Source organism: Onychomys torridus, chromosome 4 (assembly GCF_903995425.1).
Source record: "Onychomys torridus chromosome 4, mOncTor1.1, whole genome shotgun sequence".
Lineage (NCBI taxonomy): Eukaryota > Metazoa > Chordata > Mammalia > Rodentia > Cricetidae > Onychomys > Onychomys torridus.
This window is the reverse complement of record NC_050446.1, coordinates 118,420,322-118,440,584: the sequence shown is the minus strand read 5'-3', so window position 1 is coordinate 118,440,584 and position 20,263 is coordinate 118,420,322. Positions and strand designations below refer to the sequence as shown.

Below are 20,263 nucleotides of genomic sequence, written 5' to 3'. Positions count from 1 at the left end.
TAACAGACACATCTGTGCACACACATTTACACTCTTTCACATTGCTGCCTGAGTGAAGGAAATCTCCCCAACATCTGATCATTATTTTTGCGTTTTGCAGACCTGGAAATGAAGGGGCAGAGATTCCTTCCTCAAGGTCACAATTCAGCAAAAGTGAGTGTTGAACCCAGGACTGAACTACTCCTGGGGTCGCTCTGCCAAGGGCAGGAGAGGCCACTTTCTGAAGTCTACTGAGTTCTTGCTAGATGTTGCTGCTGCATTTGTGTTACAGATTGTCACAGGTCAACATGGAGGCCCCACTTTTCAACTTTTTTTTTTTTTAAACAGAGTCTCACTGTGCTACCCAAGCTGGCTTCAATTTTCCAGGCTCAGGTGATCCCCTGTTTCTGACTCCTGAATAACTGCTGATATGTTCAGCCTGATTTTAAGGCCAGAGGTCATCGTAACCAATGTCTTCAGAAGTCAGGAGGAGGAAATGGGAGATTGGTGCAGGATTGGCCTGAGGAGAAAGAAGAAACAGGAATGTGTGGTGTCCTGAGGGTCAAGAGCTCTTCAATGACATTTCCAGAAAAAAGACCACAGATTGGTCTTTATGAAGAAATAAGGGATCTCCACACAAAATGTCTTAGTCAGGGTTTCTATTGTTATGATAAAATGCTGTGACCAAAAGCAGTTTGGGGAGGAGAGGGCTTATTTGAGTTTACACTTTCATGTCAGAGTCCATCATTGAAGGAAGTCAGGGCAGGAACTTGGAGGATGAAATTAAAACATCCATACTACTTAGGAAGAAAAAAAAAGATTTCAACTATAGGTGAGCAAGTTAAATTGAAGCAAAGACCATGGAGGGGTGCTGCTTGCCAGCTTGCTCTCATAGCTTGCTCAGCTGCATTTCTTATAAAACCCAGGACCACCTGCCAAGAGGTAGCCCCACCTACCTCCCACATCAATCATTAATCAAGAAAATGGCGGACTTACAGGTTACTTACAGGCCAGTCTTAGGCCTTTTCTCAGTTGAGAGCTCCTCTTCCCAAATAACTCTAGCTTGTGTCAAGTTGAAAACACACACACACACACACACACACACACACAGAGAGAGAGAGAGAGAGAGAGAGAGAGAGAGAGAGAGAGAGAGAGAGAGGTCAGATTTTGCCAAACAGCCACATCCTAAATGGGAAGATGTAGTGTAGTGAGGGTACGCAGTCCCCTGCCACGCTGGGGACTCTGTCCATGCTAAGCAATGTCCTCCCACTGAGCTACAGTACAGTCTGAAGTAAGAACAGTCTGTGTGGATCTGTGGGAACTTAACAACTTGATTATGAATCTGAAAGAATGGGGAAGAAAGAACAGAACAGAGTTGCCTGAAACATGACCTTGAGTGACCTTTGCCTGACCTACTTAGATGGTTATGTGGTATAGGAAGAGTAAACAAATGAAAGGGGTGGGGGATGGGCGCTAGGCGAGGCCCGTCCTGAGTCCTGACCCGGCGCTGGTGAAAGTGGAGCATACATCTGGGGAGGAAACAAAAGTTGATCACTAATTTGTATTCAGAATTTAAATGGGCTAGCCATTTGAATTTAAAAAAAGGGGGAGCTACTTTATCTTCCCCCCCAATAAACTTCAAATAGATCAAAGATGAAAAGAAAACAAGCAATCCATACGATGTAGAAGAAACAAAGGAGAATATTTCAACAATCTCCAGAAAAACAAAAGGAAAAGATTGACAGATCACACTGCATAAAAAGGGAAAACTTCTATACGGAAAAGAAGCCATGAAGTTAAAAGATCCATACTACTTTGGAAGAAAAAAGGATTTCAAATACATATGAGCAGATTAATGGCACTGACATTAATTTTGGATTTGGAGGTTGGAATAAAAGTCGAGGGCTAATTAAAAGACACAAGTGTCCTCTGACCTCCACATGCGTGCCGTGACAAACCTCTGACACACAAAATAAATAAATATGGTATAATTAAAAAAAGAAAGAACCTAGATTCTGTCCTCCTCTCTAGCTATCTACCCTGCAAGTGTTAACCTCCTTCTAACCCTCCCCTGACTAGGTCAGTCTTGCTTCCTAAGTACTAAGCATGGAGTCCCCCATATATCTCCCCTACTCACACCCCCAACACACATTCCCCACTGTACGTGCATGTGCACACACACACACACACACACACACACACACACACACACAAACACACAAACACACCACACAATACCCATCTATTCAGATGGTCTTCCTTGGGCAGCACACACACACACACACACACACACACACACACACCACAATCCCCATCTATTCAGATGGTCATCTGTGGACCTGCTTTCCCGTTCTGGCACAAGCAGGAATAACCAGACTGGAGAAGCTACTGGAGCCCTTCCTTTCCACCTACACTGGGCTTCTGATCTGGAAGGAAGGGCCAGGACTAATGAACAGGAGGAGGAAGTGGGGAGTCCAGTTAGGGGGTGGAGCTGAGAGCAGCAGCAGGTGTGTGGGGACTGGAGGAAATGGGGGTGGCAGCCACAGAGAGTTAGAGTACAGAGTGGGAGGAGCAGCTAAGCAGAGCTGGGACACCCGGAGGGATACTTACTTCTAGATGCTCCCAATTGCCAAATACGAGGTGAGTTCTCTTTGCTACAGGAAGGGTGCCTCAGGCCCTGGAGACAGCTCAGTGGGGGAAAGGTACTTGCTGCAAACCTGATGACCTTATTTCAACCCCAGCATGCAGATTAGAGAACTGGTTTCAGCAAGTTATCCTTGGATCTCCATGCGTTGACACACATATGCTTATGTGGGTACACAATGAAAAACGTGCCAGCAAAAGGAAGTGCCCCTCATGTCTTTATTTTCAAGATATCATGTGACACACAAAGCCCATCGTGAGACGTCATTTCTTGTCCGTTTCGTTCATTTATTAATAACAGTGACTTTCTGGCAATTCATTCTGAGCTCATCACTTGCTCTCGGCACCGGGGATCCTGTTCTAGCCACGTGTGTTCGTGGGTTTTACCACAATGGGAGAAAAGCTTGGATTTAGAACAGAAAACCACAAATAACAGGCTTCTCTGCCAACTCTAATCTGCTGCCTTTCTAAGAGGTCACAGGAACCCAGGGTGTGGGTTTCTTAGATTTATGGAGCCCCATGTGGGCCAGGCACTGTGCCAAACATCAGTAACAGGAGCCTGATCACTGCCATGCCTTTATTAATTTAATATAAGACCCAAACATGGGGCCACGGAGCATCCAAAATGAAACTGCCTTTGGATCAACCTAGCCTATTTCAAAGCTGTTGAAATCTACTGCCGTTTTGGAATTTTATTTTTATTTTTGGTACTCAGCAAAACAATAACAAAAACCACAAAGGGGTCAGGGTGGAGTCTTACTATAAATGTGGCTATTAAATCTACTGCAACTTTGTAGAAATTCCAGTGAGTGAGTGTGTGTGTGTGTGTGTTTGTGTGTGCAGAGAGGGTTGCGGGAGGGAAGGAAGGAGATGGAGAGTTTTTCTGGTCCTAGCTTCTGAACAAGTGAAAATGTAAGGAGCAGAGATGATAAACATTTAAAACAATGTTAACAAATCTACACTTAGTTACAGAGTTGCTGAGCAATAAACGAAGCATTCCTGACCCAGGCTGGCCAACTTGGTTGAGCCCCAAGCCTAGAGAATAATGGTCCCTCCTCCAAGAAGTCATTGAAAGAAAGCCAGAAGTCTAGCCTGATGCCCACATCATATGCTCTCTCTGTGTGCTTGAGAACAAGCCTGTGCTGGGCCATGCTGTCGGTCTTCCCAGAGGATACAGAAGTCTCCGTGCATTCCGGAGAACTAGTTTCCACGTCCAGGACTAGATGAGCTAGCTCTGGACTAAGGAACAAACATGCCTTGAGGGCTAGGCCTGAGTGCTCCCTTTGAAGGAAATTAGATGAAATGAAGAGAATGGTTTCAGTCAGAGTGCTTGATAAGATAAACTGAATCCATTCCCGGAGATGCATTCATTCATGATGCAAAGGCTCAATGTGCCAGGCGCTGGACTGGCCCTTAGCTGCAGTGCATGGGTTCAGCATTATTTCTGACTATGCCAGAGATGGCTGTCTTAGCTTCTACTACCTCACTAGATCAGAGAGGGGAACTTGTAGGTGAGCGTGATGATGGAGCAAAGGGCAAAGGGCTCCTCTTGCCTCATTCTGCAGGCAGTAGGCATGGAAGCCCATGGTTCTGGGAGTGGAACAGAGGGTACAGGCTGTAGCTAAGACCTGGGGCTATTCTTCACCTGTTAATTTGAAGAACCTAAGACCAGAAGTCAGGATGCTGGCCTCCCAGACTTGTGTTCATGAGGCTATATATACCTGCTTGCCCTGGGTTTCAACCATGAAGATAGGGGTGGGGACTGGACCAAGGCTAGATGAAATATGAGCTCTCAGATCTTGTTCAGGAAGTCTGTCTTTAGCAAAACCCCTTTGGTGTTGGGTCCCGAGGCTACTGAGATCCAGCTGCAGCCAAGACCCATTTTCACGGTAGGGCCAGCCTGCTTGTTAAAACTGAAACTGTTTTCTCACTCGTGGCTGCTAGACCATCCATTTTTAATAAGAACCTTTAGGAGATTTGATTAAGATTGGGGTCCTCATGCCTCTTCCAGAGAGACCTCACAATGGGTGTTTTTCTTTTCGAAAGCACGAGTGGGCCTTTTGAGGTGTGGGGGGGGTTGTATGGCAAGTAACACAAAGAGAAAGAGAGGGGGGAAAGAAAGAAAAAGAAAAGCAACTTTGGTTCAAAGAGGCCAATCATAGGGGAAAGTCTCCCCACGGAAGGCTGTCAACAGCTGAGGCACCACCAGGCCAGTGGCTGGCCTGTTCAGACAGGGGGGACCGGAGCTCCTTTGTTAGAATGGGCTGAATAGGATGTCCCTGCACCCAGACCTGGCCTCCCGGCTAACAAAGGGCCTCTTTGTCACCCTGGGCAAAGAGTGCGGCTGAGGTTGCCACAGCAACTCGGGGACACAGACTTAATGTGTGAGTGACATTTCAGATGGGAAGCAGGCATTCAAAAATTCAAATTTCTTTATGTAGAGTGGCCTCCTTCTCCGGGTGTTTTAAAGGGGCTACTGAGCAAACAGAAGCAGAAATAAGGCAACACATAACACACCAGCCAAGACGAACACGGAACATTGCATCTTCTTGCTGTATTCTCCTTTCCAAACAAGAAAATTGAGTGAAAGTTTTGTTGCAGACATCGTTGGGGGCCTTGGTGACCTGTTGGTTTCCTTATCCAAAGGGTAACTAGACACCATTAAAGTGAATTTGAAAAGCACATCGTGTAGAGTTCCAGCCTGTGGACACAGGATATGCTTTCACTCTCTCACTGCCAGACTACCAGTTAGTATCCTCCTTAATGGCTAAGAGGTGGAATGGAAGATGGTGTGCTCATCCAAGCAGTGACTAGACAAGGGTACCCAATGTAACTAGTTCCAGTTAACATAGACTCTAGAGGTGCTGGACAATGCAATAAGAAAAGATAAAGACTAATTACAATGTGTGGCTTGCTTGGAAGCTGCTAAGATTAGTTCTAAAATGTTCTCACTAAAAAACAAGTGCTCCAAAGGTAAGATAGATATAACATACATATCCTGTACATTACAAATATGTACAAACATATATGTATATATCTGTTTTATAGGGGAAAACAAAGACAAAGGGAAGAAATAATTAGAAAAGAGAGAAGAGCCGCTATTTTCTTTCTTCTTTCTTTCTGAGGTTACCATATTTCATATAGAAAATAAGAGAGAAATGGCAGGAAAAAGGACTAGAATGCATAGAGCTTGGAAAGTTTCCTGGATACGAGGCAATCACCCAACACTTCAATAATATTCTTCTATATTAATATAGATAGACAAATTAAAAGATATTTATGTTTTGAACATTTCAAGCCCCGAGTTCATTTAATAATGAGACATGGTTTTGTCTGAAACACGGACAATTTTCTTTCTCTCTTGAGCTGAAATGTATAAGATTAGATACACAGTGAGTCCTTGGGCTCCATGAGGAAGCCTAGAAGTCAACTCAACTAGTCACACTTCCTAGGACACCATGAACTAGGTAAGTTGGACACTCTGTGCTTCGGTTCTGCATTTGAAGATGTAATGGAAGTAGTGCTTACTTCCTGGGGTGATTGACAAGATTGACAGAGGACGTGGCCCACAGTGCTCCTCAGAGTGCCTGGCACAGTTCTTTTAGCTGTCAATTCTGCCTTGTATTTCTCTATAATATGTGGTCATTTCTAATGATTTTTTTAGTGTGGTTCATTTACATTTAGCTTTGCTGATTTCTCTCCCACTAGTCAGGTATTAACACCTGATGTTGCAGGAGTGAAAGCCGAGGCTCCCAGAGGCTCAGAGGCTTGGCTGAAGTCAAACAGGGAGCTGAGATGAGATCAGGATTTGAACCCAGCACTCCAGTGTCTTTGTCTTGTACTGGGCCAAGGAAGTGACCTTGTGCTGAAGTCTCTGCCACATTCATTTGATCTTTTGCCTAGTAGACATAGTTGGCAGGAGCTGCAGGCTGGTTTGGCCACTTGTCAGAAATAAGGAACAGATTGAAGTGTTGTTGGCCCACTGACGGGAGTACAGTAGCCAGGTTCTAGCAATGCCCAACTGCTGCCCTCAGACAATTAATACCCACTTCTAGTAAGTTCCTGAGGGGATGTGTGTTTATGCATGGGCACAGAGTGAAGTGTGGAAGGAAAGCAGAGTTCTACTTCCTGGTTGCACAGACCTGAGCTCTGTGGTAGACCCTGCTGATCCTAACCCTGTCTCTATGACCACTACATCAGCATTCCAGCGTGCCACCCAACCTCTGCCTGTTGAGTCCTGCATCCGTTTACCCACAGGACATCTCTGCTGCAAGTTCTTCACATCTAATTGCCAGGACAAACTGCCTGGGAAAGAATTTTGTCTCAGCATGGCTTAATCCTAGCTGTTAGGGCTCGCTAAGTGAAGACCCCAGCTCCTTGACCCTTGGATGAGATAACTCTGCAGTATATTTGTGCTGCCCTGCATTCCAGAATCCCTGGATGGAGCTCAGTCCCATTATCCACAGCAATGCACCTTCTCTTGACAGTTACTCTTTCCTGGCTCGCCTCTTCATTCCTCCATCTGTGTGTCCTAGGTCACCTCAGTCAGCTCCTGGCACTGGAATCTGTGGTTCAGATGATTCTTATCTCTTGGCATTTGGAAGACTTCCCATAGGACAGGTGAACCTTTCTGATGGAGCCCCATTTTCTGATGCCCAGGTCGGCATATGTCCCACCATACTTATGTTGGGGTTAGACTTTATGTATGTTATGTTTGCTCCTGGGAAGAAAGATGGGACAAGTGCTCACATGTGACTTCGTTTACTGCCTTCTGTCTCCTGGAATTTGTACGAAGCAGGAGTTGTGTGTGTGTGTGTGGGTGTGTGTCCTCAAAGGCTCTATCCCAAGGTAGGAACCAATTATCTCTGCTGTGTCAGCCCCTGTATTAACTACAGTCACCAAAATGGGGGAACCACTGTCCCTCTGCCAGAGAAACTCATAAGGCACAAGGCTTGTCATGTTTTGGCAAAGTGGGCGCTGTTGGCTCTGTGTAAAAACAGTTCCTAGAACAGTTGAAGCCTTGAGTTAGCACCTCAGAATCTTCACCCAGCAAGCAAGTTAAACTGGGTCATAAAAAATGAGTGAAGTTTTGCTACTGTTTTTATGGACGAAGGAAAAGAGAACAGTAGGAGGGACAAGGAGGAGGAGAATTGTGGGAAGTGGAAGGCTGGGTGGAGAGACACCGACAGCCTCTGCCATGACAAGAAAGATGTAAGGTACTGGTAAGCCACGAGCCATGTGGCAAAGTATAGATTAATAGAAATGGGCTAAATATAAGAGTAAGAGCTAGACAATGGTAGGCCTGAGCTAATGGCCAAGCAGTTTAAATAATATAAATGTCTGTGTGTTTATTTTATATGTGGGTTGTGGGCCCGCGGGGGCTTGGTTACACCTGGAGAGAAGATCTCCAGCTACAGAACAGGGTTAAATAAACCCCCTCCCACCTCCACTACATGCCGCCTTTTTAAGACAGGCTCTCAATATACAGCTCTGGCTGTCCTAGAATTCACTGTGTAGACCAGGCTGGCTTCAAATCCACAGGGATCCACTTGCCTGCCTCTGTCTCCTAAGTACTGGGATTAAAGGCGTGTGCCACCAAATCCAGCTAAGTAACCAGTCTCTTCAAGCTCCCCAGAAGCGATACATATCACTTTGATTTATGTCCCCTTAGGTATAGTGAGTCACGTGGTCATACTCGAATTCAAAAGGGAAGAAAGGTGCAATCCTACCACGTGCCCGAAAGCAGGAAGATTCTGTGGCGTACCTTAAGCCTTCTACAGTTGAGTGAACAGATCCCCTGACACTGTTGCTTTTTCAGATGTCGGCCATTTTGAAGGAAAGTCCTAACATTCCCTGGGTGAAGGAGATTTGGGTGGGGTAGGACCCATTGCCATTTGGGATCCCATGGGTATTAGCCATGTCTATTGTTTTCTGTAATCTGATGCTTTGACAATGGGGTTCTCGCAAACCCTGAGGGGACAGTCCCTTTCTAGGATTAGCCAATCCCTACCCCCAACAGAATGGGGTTTGCCGGTGAGCATACTTTTCAAAAGAAAACTGACAATCTGGAGTCGTTGCTTCCAACCTCCCCTTTCATTGGTTACCTGTACTCTGGGTCTTTACTTGCCTGCTCAAATTACCCAGGGGCCAGGTACCAGCCAACCAGGAACCGTCTCCATTCCCAGACCCACTGACAGTATTCAAACCAGTCAAGCTGTAGAAGCTATGATAGAAGTCCTTATGGAAAGTTCTACTCTCTTCTTCTGCCCCAACTGACACTCCTGCTTCCCTGAAGGTCCACCATGTATCCCCCAACACAGTGTGCCCCCATCTCAGGAACTATTTTAGGTTCTCCTCTTTTAATAACAACCCCCTCCTACTGCCACGACCATGTCTGGATAATAATAAAAGCATACTCAAGCACATCTGCATGTTGACTGTTAGCTACTTATGGCCAAAGAAGCCAAAAGCTGGAAGATGCATAAGCAGACTCCCCCAGCCGGGAGCTGTTGCAGGCAAGGAAGAGCCCAGCGGCTCTGCTCTGAACCAGCAGGTCCGTTCTCTCTCAGCTTCCCATTGAGAAAGAGAGGAGGGCTCAAGGCCCACTCCTGTCCCAAAGCCAACAGACATGGCTGTAATGAGGCACCAGAATAAGATAAAGCCAAGCTCTGGGATCTGTATGTCTTCCCTGGTGGCTGTCACAGCCGACTTCTATGTGTGCTCCTGGTATCCTTCTTCTCAGGGAAGGGCTGACAGTGGTGGCAGCGGCTGCTGGCAGGCTCCAGAGAACCCCATGGCAGTTTCACTCACATGAGCCTGCAGTCCGTGGTGGGCTTTGCTGACAGCTTTGGTTTGAGTTGGTGAGACCAAGACTGCAGAAGTATGGGCAGTGGGAAATGTGACAGGGAGACTTGGACTCTATGATCAGCCCTGGGGTGTTCTGCATTCCTTGATGACCTCATATAGTGCTTTTCACTCCTGAACTCAAAAGGCTTTGTCAAGATCCTCTGTCTGTCTGTCTGTCTGTCTGTCTGTCTCTCTCTCTCTCTCTCTCTCACACACACACACACACACACACACACACACACACTCACTCACTCACTCTCACTCTAGAGGTATCCATAAAACACAAAGCAAAGCAAAATGAGAAGACACAAGCCCAGCAGGCACACAGTTCATAATGAGTATTGACATTCCTCTGTGCTCAGAAGGAAGGCAAGGCTGGCTGCTGGCAGCTCCTCTCAAACGTTCTATTACTGATACTGGCCAGTGAGACAAGGCAAGAAAAAGCAACAAAATGTACGGGGTTGAAAGTTAAGAGCAAACTTTCATTTTTACAGATGAGACAGGAAATAGCTCTATGGTTTTTAAAAGCCAAAGAATCTGTGAACAAATGATTAGAAAATAAATGAGTTTGGCAATGTTAGTTATAAGGACATTATGTAAAACTTTATTTCTAGTATATTCCAGGTCTGTATGGTTGAGAAACAACCTCAAAGTTTTGTAGCTTAAAACAATAGCAAGCATTTATTACCTGTCATGGCAACTGAATATTTTATTTATTTATTTTTGAGACAAAGTCTTCCCAAGTGGCCTTGGTGGGCCTAGAACTTGCCACGTAGATGAGACCGGCCTTGAACTCATGAAGATCCCACCTGTCTCTTTGTCCCAAGTAGTTCACATTTTGGATCAGAGGAAAACTCAACCGTGACTTTTCAGGGCTTCTTTTGTAGTTCCAGACCTCTTACTCAATGGCTTACAGCTCCAGGCACTGAAGCCCCCAAAGAAGAAGCCACACCGGTGGGACTGGGTTAGCTTTTATGCACTAGCCTCAGAAGGCACTCTCTTTACTAAGAACCATTCAATAAGACCAGGCTTTTTCAAGAGGGAGGGTATTAGACTACTCCTCCTCCTTGGGAGGAGTGTCAAAGGATTTATGGAGTTGTTAGAAAGTCTTGACCATCGTACTAGCAACAAACAAAATAAATAATCAATAATAGCATAAAACAATAACAACCACAACAAAAACCCAGTTGTAAATCTAATAAAAGATGAGCCAGGTTTTTACATACAAAACGTTGCTGAGAGAACTTGTAAAGAAACCTTCAACAAGTGGATATACCATGTTCATGGATAAAAATAATTCACATAGAAAATACCCACTTCATTCAAATTGACATAAAGATTTAATATGGGAACAATGAAAATCCCAGCTGATTTTTATTAAAGTCCGAAGGTTGATAGCCAAGGAAGTCTTAAAAACATAAAGAGTAGGTGGGCTTATTCTGTGGGATATTAAGATGTGTTACAAAGCTGGAGTAATCCAGTGAGCTAATGGCACAAGGAGAGAAAAGTAAACAGAACAGAGACCACAGAAGCAAGCCATGTGCATGTGAAATACTTGATTTACGATAAAGTAACATGAAGAAGTAGAGTGTGTGTGTGTGTGTGTGTGTGTGTGTGTGTGTGTGTGTGTGTGTTTCTTTCTGTGAATATTGCCAGGCTAATGGGGGAGGGAAAAAAAAAAAGAAACGGAGAGAGAGGCCAGTGGGAAATTCCTTTTTGATAAGACTGAGCCTGGTATTTCCAGAAACAATGACTGAAGTTTGTTTAGAAGCGCTTTCCTTTCTGGGCTTATATTTCCTCGGTTGTTCTCGCACCTTCACTGAAAGACCAGTTCCCACACTCATCTCGCCATGTCTAGATTCCATGGTTACAGAGGTTCTTGCTCCTGGCCAGAAGCAGCCAAATCCAAGCCACGGTTGAGAGCTGTTAGTTCCATGCTGTCCTCTGTGTGGGCAAGAGGCTCAAGCTGTTTTCTCCAGTTGTCCTTTCCAGACAGACCCAGGAACTGGATGGGGGTTGGGGACGAATGGAAGTAAATGAGAACACCCTGACAGTTCTTGCAGCCAGCAAGTGTCTGAGGAATGAATTTTGGTGCTTTGACAGAGAGCAAGGGAGGCAGATACACACTGCTTCTCTGGTGTCCAGAAGGCCTTGGATAATGTCCAACTGTACTAGGCTTATGAGCTTTCCGGTCCTTACACTAAAGTGGGTGGGGACTTTCCAGTGTCTCTATCCAAGTGCTTTCAATTCTGGATGCTCTCCATTACTGATGCTGCAAGTCCCTGCCTCGATTTCCCTCATATATAAAATTAACATTTATGCACTTTGGTCCCCTGTCTCTTTCTGAGTAACTCAGATCAGCTTGAGGTGTGTGTGTGTGTGTGTGTGTGTGTGTGTGTGTGTGTGTGTGTTGGGGGCGGGCGGGGAGACTATTCTAAGATCCGTGTGAACCAAGGGGGCCCAGTTCCACAGGTAAGACAGCATCCATCTCCAGCTGAGTGTTGCTACCACCACTTCCTACGGCCGGGTGGGGAACTGACACTGCCCCCAAAATTTAGGGCGGGCAATGTCCGGTTTCTGGACAGGTGTGGCCTAGGGGCTTTTCTCTTTCCTCTCGCTCTTGGTGACAAAAGGCGGGACAGGAAAGGTCCACTTGGAACGGCAAGTCACATTAGGGGTCGAGGGCTGGGCGGGGACCCGGGGGACTGCCCAACCCAGGCGAGTTCCAGGGCCCCCTTGCCCTCGGCGGCGCCCGAGGCCGGAACAATAGCGCTCGCGGGCGGGGCGGGAGAGGGCGTGGCGGGAGGGCGTAGCTCCCCTCCGGGCGCCGCCCCCGGCCCGCCCCCCGCGCTTGCACACCGGCTCGCCTAGTGCTCCCACCGCCGCCCGCCCAGGCACTGCCCGCGGGAGCCGCCGCCGCCGCCGCGCCCGCCATGGACGTCCGCCTGTATCCCTCGGCGCCCGCGGTAGGTGCGCGGCCCGGGGCCGAGCCGGCCGGCCTGGCGCACCTGGACTACTACCACTGCGGCAAGGTAGGCGGCAAGGAGGCAGGGGCCGAGTGTCCCGGGCTCGAGTGTGGGGCAGGAGTCACCTCGCGGCTGCGGACGCGGCCACTTTGGGGGGCTCACTCGGGGGGACACGCACACAAGAGCCCCGTCGATGGGCACGTGCCGCTCACACCGCTACCCTCGCGGTCACACACACACACACACACTCCGAGTTGTAGATCACAGGCAGAAGTCAGCCCGACAGCCACCCGCACGACGACACGGTGACACACTCACCCACACTTCGCATTCATTCACGAGCCGACGCGCAGCGACTCTCTGTCACCCAGCCAGGCGGCACCACACACAGCCTTCACCGTCCCACGTAAGTCACCGTGCCAGTCATCTGTCGTCAACCACACTCAGCCTCTCGCCCACGTACACGGCTACACTAACACACACACACAAGTCACTTCACCTATCCGCACACACAACGCTGCTGCACATGTTCCTATCCGCTGTCACAGCCAGTGACAAACCGGGGACAGTCACACAAAGAAGTAGCTCCGACAGTCCCAGCTCACACTCACAATGACCCACGAGTACACACGGTCACACAGATCCATCCCCTGGACGAGAAGCCTCAGCTACAAATCGCCCTGACGACCACGCAGTCATAGCCGGGCACACCCAGGGACAGTCACAGGCTCCAGCACCCTTCACTCCCCGCCCCCACCCCTCGGTCGTCCATACTCGCGCGTCGGGGTTTTAACTTGTCGGTGCAGTGCACTAATTGGGCCGTTTACTAATTGGCCGTCATTTCCCCACGGCGCCTCGGATTCTATGATGGTGGCGTCCAATCAAGACCTGTCCGTTCTCCGATCGGGGAGCTAGCGTCCCTTCAGGCTTGGGCTGCAGCAAGGAGGCACCTCTAGTCCCCCCATTTTTCCGAGATCTCTGTCCCCAACGCCAGCCAAGTCCCCGTACCGCGGCGCCGTCTGGAGGCTGTGCGGGGATCCTGGGACCTAAGGCGTCGGACCTCAGCTCCTCTTCGAGCCCATCGGGCAGGGGCAGGGGCCGAGCTGCCGGAGTCCTCTTCCCTCGCAGCGAAGGGAACTTTGAAACTTAGTTAGAAAGCCAGACGGTCGGTCGGTGCGTCCCCAGGTCTGTGCGTCGGTCCGGGTCAGGTTGGAGCCGAGCGCGGCTTTTCGTCACTCGGAGCCCGGATTGAGCAGCGCGCGTGGGTCTCCGGGCGGTCGGGGCGCAGACGCGCGGGCTCTGCGGTGCTGCGTGGTGAGTGCGCGTCGGATGGCACGATCCGCGTCCTTCTGGGGTCTGTCCCCTTCCCCACAGGCTATCTGCCCAGCTCCTGGCTGCGGGGGTGCTCCCGGGATACTGAGGGAGCAGAGCGTCCGGCGCGATCGCTGGGCCTCCCAGGCTGGGCCTCTGCAAGTGCGTCCTCAGGCCCTAAGGGAGCGGCTGCCGCCAAGAGCCCTCTGCAGTTCACCCTGGCCCGGGCGACTCGGGCTGCGCAGGCCGGGGGCGTCCCGGGGCGGAGGAGGGCGGCACGCATCTCTCGGAGGGGAGAGCAGATTATCTTTTGTGCGCTGATCCGCAAAGTTGGAAGCCTGAGAGGGGGGATGGTGCCTTAGAGAGAAGGCGGGTTCTGGAGCCGCTTCCACTGTGGTGGTGGGAAAATAGATTAAAAACAGCAAGTGGAGTTTTACAAGGAACTGAAGGATGGGCAGAGGGTCATCTGCCCTTGGCTTTGTTACGTTTAAAATACCAAATGGGCAAGCAGGGTTCACCTTCTGGTTTGGAGACCGTGGTGGAGACTAGGCATTTGTGTCTTAAAGTCCCGGTACCCAGGCTGGGGCGGAGGTAGAGATTAGCTGGAAGAGGTCTTTTGGAGGTGAGGTATCTGCAAACCCCACCAAAGTGGGGACAGACTGTCTCCCACTGCCGTCTTTGGGAAGCAGGACTCCCCCTCCATCCTACCCCCTCCCCCCACCCCGCGTATTTTTTTTTTTTTTTTTTTTTTTTTTTTTTTTTTTTTTTTTTTTTTTTTTTTTAATTCGGAAGCTCTAGAAAGCTCTGACTCAGCACCAGAACCTCTGAGGTCGCAACCCGCAGGGGAGGCCTCAGAAGTGGAAAGTGGAGATTTTGGTTTTTATCTGTGCTCTAGGACCCTGACCCATAGCTGGAGAAGTTTTGAGCATTTGGCGTGGGACAAGCTACCAGAATGCTTGAAAGGAAGGTGTGCTGATGTGCTTAGATGTGAGATCTGCTGTTCGGACCTTCATGCTGGGGTGATGGAGCACCTGGCTCAGCTTGAACCAGAGTCTTGTTGGCAGATTCCTCAGTGGGCTGTGGCCTTCTGTGGTGGTTCAATGTGACCACGAATCCCATTTTTTTCAGACTCCAGAAACTGATGGTGAAAGGCTGTGGAAAAGAAATTGTCCAAGCTTCAGGCTTCCTTACAGCAGCTCACTATCAGAGTTGAAGAGTAAACTGAGATCTAAGGTGTGGTAATAGCCACACTGGGGCGGTGAGTCCATGTTAGGAGGTGGTGTTAGGGGTTGCAGAGCCAGGACACAGCCCACACACTGGGGACTCCGTTGTTGGGGCCAGGACAAGAGGCTTGTCTCTCAAGCATTTGCCCAAACGATGTCAGACAACCGTGGGGCAGTTGACCTGGAAGGGCCCTTGGCGACGGTCCCCTTGGTGACCATCCCCTTGGTGACTGTCCCCTTAGCAATCCTCTGCATAGAGATTCCTAGCCCCTTTAAATCTAAAGTCATGAGCACTAGCTGTTCTTTTGGTGGTTTTTTTTTTTGTTGTTGTTTGTTTGAGAAAACACACAATAATGAAAAGCCTTGGTGGCTTTATTTTGGCTTCAAAACACTTGAGTAATTTATTAATCATGGTAATATTAGAAAAATCACTTACCAGATATAAAGGAAGCATGTTACTTTTAAAAATGTAGTGACAGTGCTTGGTAAGCACAGGGACTCCTGGCCTCTGGCATGGAGGATCTGGGATCTCGTGAAGGGATCTATTGATCTTCTCTTTGCTTCATATAGGAGAAAACGAGTCATGGAGAAGTATACCCTTGGGTTACTAAGCAGGTGAAAGGCACAATTGATGTTGAATCTAAGTTTCTTAATTCACAGCAGGACAGTCGTCTGGCCTCCGTGTGAGACTCTATTATGGTTTGGGGGCTAGGGACCTGTGATTTCCATTCACAGAGACTTGAATCCCTTTAATTCAGATTTTGGAAGGCATTACCAGGCAGGGAGCTCCCAGCTCAGCTAGGCAGATTGGTGCCAATTAGCCACTGGGACAGGGTGAGCCTAGCTTTGTAGCTCCATATGTGGCTTTGTGAACTAGAGGAAATGATTTCTAGCTCCTTAAAAAAGTTTAAAATATATGTATTTATGTATGTGTGTGGGAGTCAGAGGAGACTCTCTCCTTCTACTGTGTGCGTGTCCCAGCAGTCAAAGTTAAGTTATTAGGTATGGCAACAGGTGCCTTTACCAACTTTGCCACCTCTGGGCTCTCTAAATCTTTGTTTTTACTGAGTCTGACTTAATTTAATAAACTGTAAATGAGATTGACAGATATAAACACCCAGGTACCCACTAATCTGGTCTAGGTAGATAATATTTCCATCACCCTAGAAAGCTCCGTTCGTGCCCTTCCCAGTCAGCACCCCACCCACTGTCCCAGGGATGGCTTCTTTCCTGATTTCTAGTCCACGCAGTTTGTTTCGGTTTAATTCAGGACTATTAACTCCATGTAAGCCCCAGAATTTCATTTGCAAAGAGGAATTCTGAGTATGGCTTCTTTTTTGCTCAGCTTGTCTTTCAGATTCTTTGCAGTATGTGTGTGTGTGTGTGTGTGTGTGTGTGTGTGTGTGTGTGTGTGTTCCACTTTGTTGTTGAGTGGTATTGCTTTCTGTAAATACAGCACACTTGATTACTTCATTCACCTGATGATGGACATTTGGGTTCACTTTCAGTCTGGGGAAATTGTAAATAAAGCTGAGGCAAATGTTCTTTTACAAGTCTCTTTGTGGGGAGAGCAAATTACTTAATATCACGGAGCCTAAGTACCCTCTTTAAAGTTTTTTCTTTAAGATTTATTTATTTTTGTTTTATGTGCATGGGTATTTTGCCTACATGTATGTATATGTAGGATGAGCATGCAATGCCCCTGGAGGCCAGAAGAGGGCCTCAGATCCCCTTTGGAACGGGTGTCACAGATGGTTCTGAGTCACCCTGTGGGTGTTAGGAATCAAACCTGGGTCCTTGAGAAGAGCAGTCATGCGCCAGCCCCACCCTCTGGAACATTGCCTACTTCTGAGATTCAGGATACAGGAGTGAGGGATGCAGGCTAGGACAGTTGTTGGCACAAACCAGGTATTGATTAGTTGATGGTGTTATCGACCCCCTGTCATCTATTCCAGTAAAAAGTTTAACCTCTCTGTTCCAAGCATCCTTTATCTCCGTTTGATACCCCCTAAAAGCCGACCTGGGTGCCACTCTCTTGGAGCACTCTGTGGCCAGCAATCTTGTCTCTTTCTCCAGCCTCTCCCAATGACTAGTATTAGATGGGATGTGGCATGTTCTATCATCTGTCATTTAATCAACAAATATTTATTGATCACTGCTTTGTGCTAGAACTTTGCTAGGTAACCAGTGCTATGACAATGAACAAAACAAGCCCAAATTGTTGCTCTCAAAGCTTAGCTATCTATCTATGGATAAAATATAAAGTAGTATGATCAATAGGTCTCTGGATATGAGGTAAGAAAGAGGGTTAAGGTGAGCCAAGGAGGTGGAGGCAGAGGTTGACACTGAGTGTTGTCATAGAGTTAGTTGTTATCAGCATTACACAAACCTAACCTGAGAAGAAGGAATCTCAGTTGAGGAACTGAGTCTACAGGATTGGCCAGTGGGCATATCTACTGGGCATTGTTTTGATTGCTGGTTGACTTGGGAGGGCCCAGCCCACTGTGGAAGGTGCCATCCCTGAGCAGGTGAATCTGGGCTGTGTATAACAAGCTGAGCAAGTCAGTTCCTGACTCCAGATTCCTGCCTCGACTTTCCTCAGTGATGGACTGCAACCTGTAAGCTAAATAAACTCTTCCCTCCTCAAGTTGTTTTTGATCATGGTGTTTACCATAGCAACAGAAAATAAACCAGAACAGATATCTTCCCTTATATATTTTTAAGACCAGTGTCTCACTGAACCTGGAACTCAACATTTTGGCTAGAGTCTTGTAGAGTCTACTGGTCTTCACCCCGACAGCACAGGATTATAAACGTGTGCCTCCACACCTGACTTTTACTGGGTTCTGGGGATCCAAACCTGGGCTATCAGCTCAGTCCCTGTTTTGTGATTTTAAGGTGAGAGGTTGATGACAGACTCTTGAAATTTTGAAAATGTATGTATATAATGAGAATCACTTGGTAAGTTTTTTCAAAGTTTTATTTATGTGTACAACTGGACATGTGTATGCACACATGTGTACAGATGCCTGTGGAGGCCAAGAGAGGGTGTTGGATCATTTGGAGCCAGAGTTGCAGGCAGTTGTGAGCGTGTGGGTGGTGGAAAGCGAATTCTGGCTCTCTGCAAGATCAGCTAGATCTTAACCACAGAGACAGACTCCAGCCTCTGATGGGTAAGTTTTTAAAAGCAGATTCCTGGGCCACACTTTCAGGGATTTCAACTCATTTGGTCCTGGGGAATGGACCCTTGGAATTTGCACAACTAGTGAGGTCCCATGTGATGCTATAGCTGGTTACATGTTAAAGGCCACAGTTTATGTAGTGGTGGCTTGGTTGTTTGTGTAGTTTTGTGTGGGCTCCTGGAAGGCAGGAACCATGCCCAGGACTTGGCACAGTGCCTTCTTATAATGGCTCAGTAAGTAAGTGGTGGTGGGTGAGTTATTTTGCTTTCCACCCACACAATTCTGGGCACAGCATCATGTAAGGATGGGAACGAGGAAAGCGTGATTACTGAATGACCAGAGGCCACGTTTGACAAAATCCATGAAGTGGAGGTAGCTCTTACTGCCTATCCTGGATTTGGGGTATCTGAGGACTTTACAGCATCTGTGGGGGTGAGATTTGCACAATTTCCTTCTGCAGGGGGCAGGGGCTGGTCCTGTGGGAGGAGCCCTGGGGTGGCTGGAATTAAGGGGCTCTGCCAGGAGGCCAGCATCTCTGCAGGAAGCTCTTTACTTTCATCTAGTCCTGCATCCTCCTGCCCAGAGGGTCCTCCCAGGATCACGCTTTTGTATGTGAGGAACAGCCGCCCAGGCCCACCACTGCTCCCTCCAGTCTCCTCAGAGACTTTGAACATGTCATTAGCTTTCCCTGGCTTTCTGCTTCCCTGTGCACTAAGGAGAAGTGACCATCACCCTTTCACGACAGTGTGGTGTGCAAATACAATGAAATGAAAGGCCCACCAGGGTGTGAGGGTGTGTGTGTGTGTGTGTGTGTGTGTGTGTGTGTGTGTGTGTGTGTATGTGTTACTTTTTGAAGAGTGAATAAGCCTACTTTGCATTGCTATAACAAATACCTGAAGCAGGCTGACTTTATAAGAGAGAGTTTATCACGAGTTTCAGGCTAGCCTCAGCTACATAAAGAAACTGTCTCACTGGGCAGTGGTGGCACACACCTTTAATCCCAGTACTCAGAAGGCAGAGCCAGGCAGATCTCTGTAAGTTTGAGGCCAGCCTGGTCTACAGAGCCAGATCCAGGACAAGCACCAGAAACTACACAGAGAAACCCTGTCTCAAAAAAACAAAAACAAAAACAAAAAGGAAAGAAAGAAAGAGAAAAAGGAAAGAAAGGAGGTAATTTAGCCTGTAGCTTGGAGGCCGAGAGTCGAGAGAACTCAGCATGGGCCTCCTGAACACTGCCTCTCGGCTGCCTCACCTAGTGGCAAAGACACTAATGGCAGGAACAGGTGTGGAAAACAATGATTGAATCTGTTTCAAACCAGAACCATCGAGTTGGGAGAGGCAGGGTTTGCGGCTGTAAAAACATCCCCGTCCTAGAGACCAGCTTCTCAGCTAGTGAGCAACTCCCACTGGGCCTTTTGAAGGGGTCTTGAGATGTTGTCCCTGTGTCAAGGGAGGACTCTTGTGTTCCCAGAGTGGGCCTGGTAGATAAGTGCTCAGAAGACTTCTGCTCACCGCCTGAGTGAACGCGTGAATGCAGGGCTGCCCGGTTGTTACTATGCTGGAGGAGCTCAGCCTCTGCTTGCCTCAAAATCTGAAGATTGTGGGAGTGCCTGGCATCTAGGGCAGGGCAGGGGCCAAGAGTCTTTGAGTGATGGGGTCCAGAGCTGTCCCTGAGCCAGCCCAGAGGGCAGTGCCTAGTGGGCAGAGCAGCCAGCAGTGATGGAGCACCCGGGTCTGGGCACACTGCACAGGTTCTCACAGACGCTCTGGCATGTGGCTGCCTGTAATTTCTTTGGGTTATCTCTTTGCTTCCTTGGTTTCTTAGAGTCCCAGGACTGATGTTCAGTGTGGGTTGGCTGTGGAATGCAGCAGACCCGGGATAACATATTGCCTCAAGCATCAGGAACACAGGTAAGTTATTCAGAGGTCTAGTCTCTTCTCTATCTAATGGCAAATCAGCAACTAACATCGGAGGGTTGGAGATCACAGTACTCACTACAGCAAGACATGCTTTCATTTCCATGCACTAGAACAGAGCACCAGAGTTCAAACATTAAGAGTCAGCTCTTGTGCCCTGTGAAGGGAGGAGTCTGGCTTTCCTAAGCACTCATGC

The 20,263-nt window shown here is 48.0% G+C and overlaps 1 protein-coding gene across 6 annotated transcripts in view; it reads left to right on the top strand.

The window, feature by feature from the left end:
* The first annotated feature begins 12,312 nt into the window (after positions 1–12,312).
* Tox2 (TOX high mobility group box family member 2) overlaps positions 12,313–20,263 on the top strand; it is a 135,724-nt gene continuing 127,773 nt past the window's right edge. For 2 of the 6 annotated variants that reach the window (XM_036183768.1, XM_036183765.1), the window contains exon 1: positions 12,313–12,500. In XM_036183768.1, the coding sequence (XP_036039661.1) occupies positions 12,402–12,500 (99 nt within the window). In that variant the 5' untranslated portion in view covers positions 12,313–12,401. Of the gene's footprint in view, positions 12,501–13,597; positions 13,749–20,263 lie in introns of those variants that run through there. The other 4 variants (XM_036183766.1, XM_036183767.1, XM_036183772.1 and 1 more) reach the window with 4 other exon arrangements.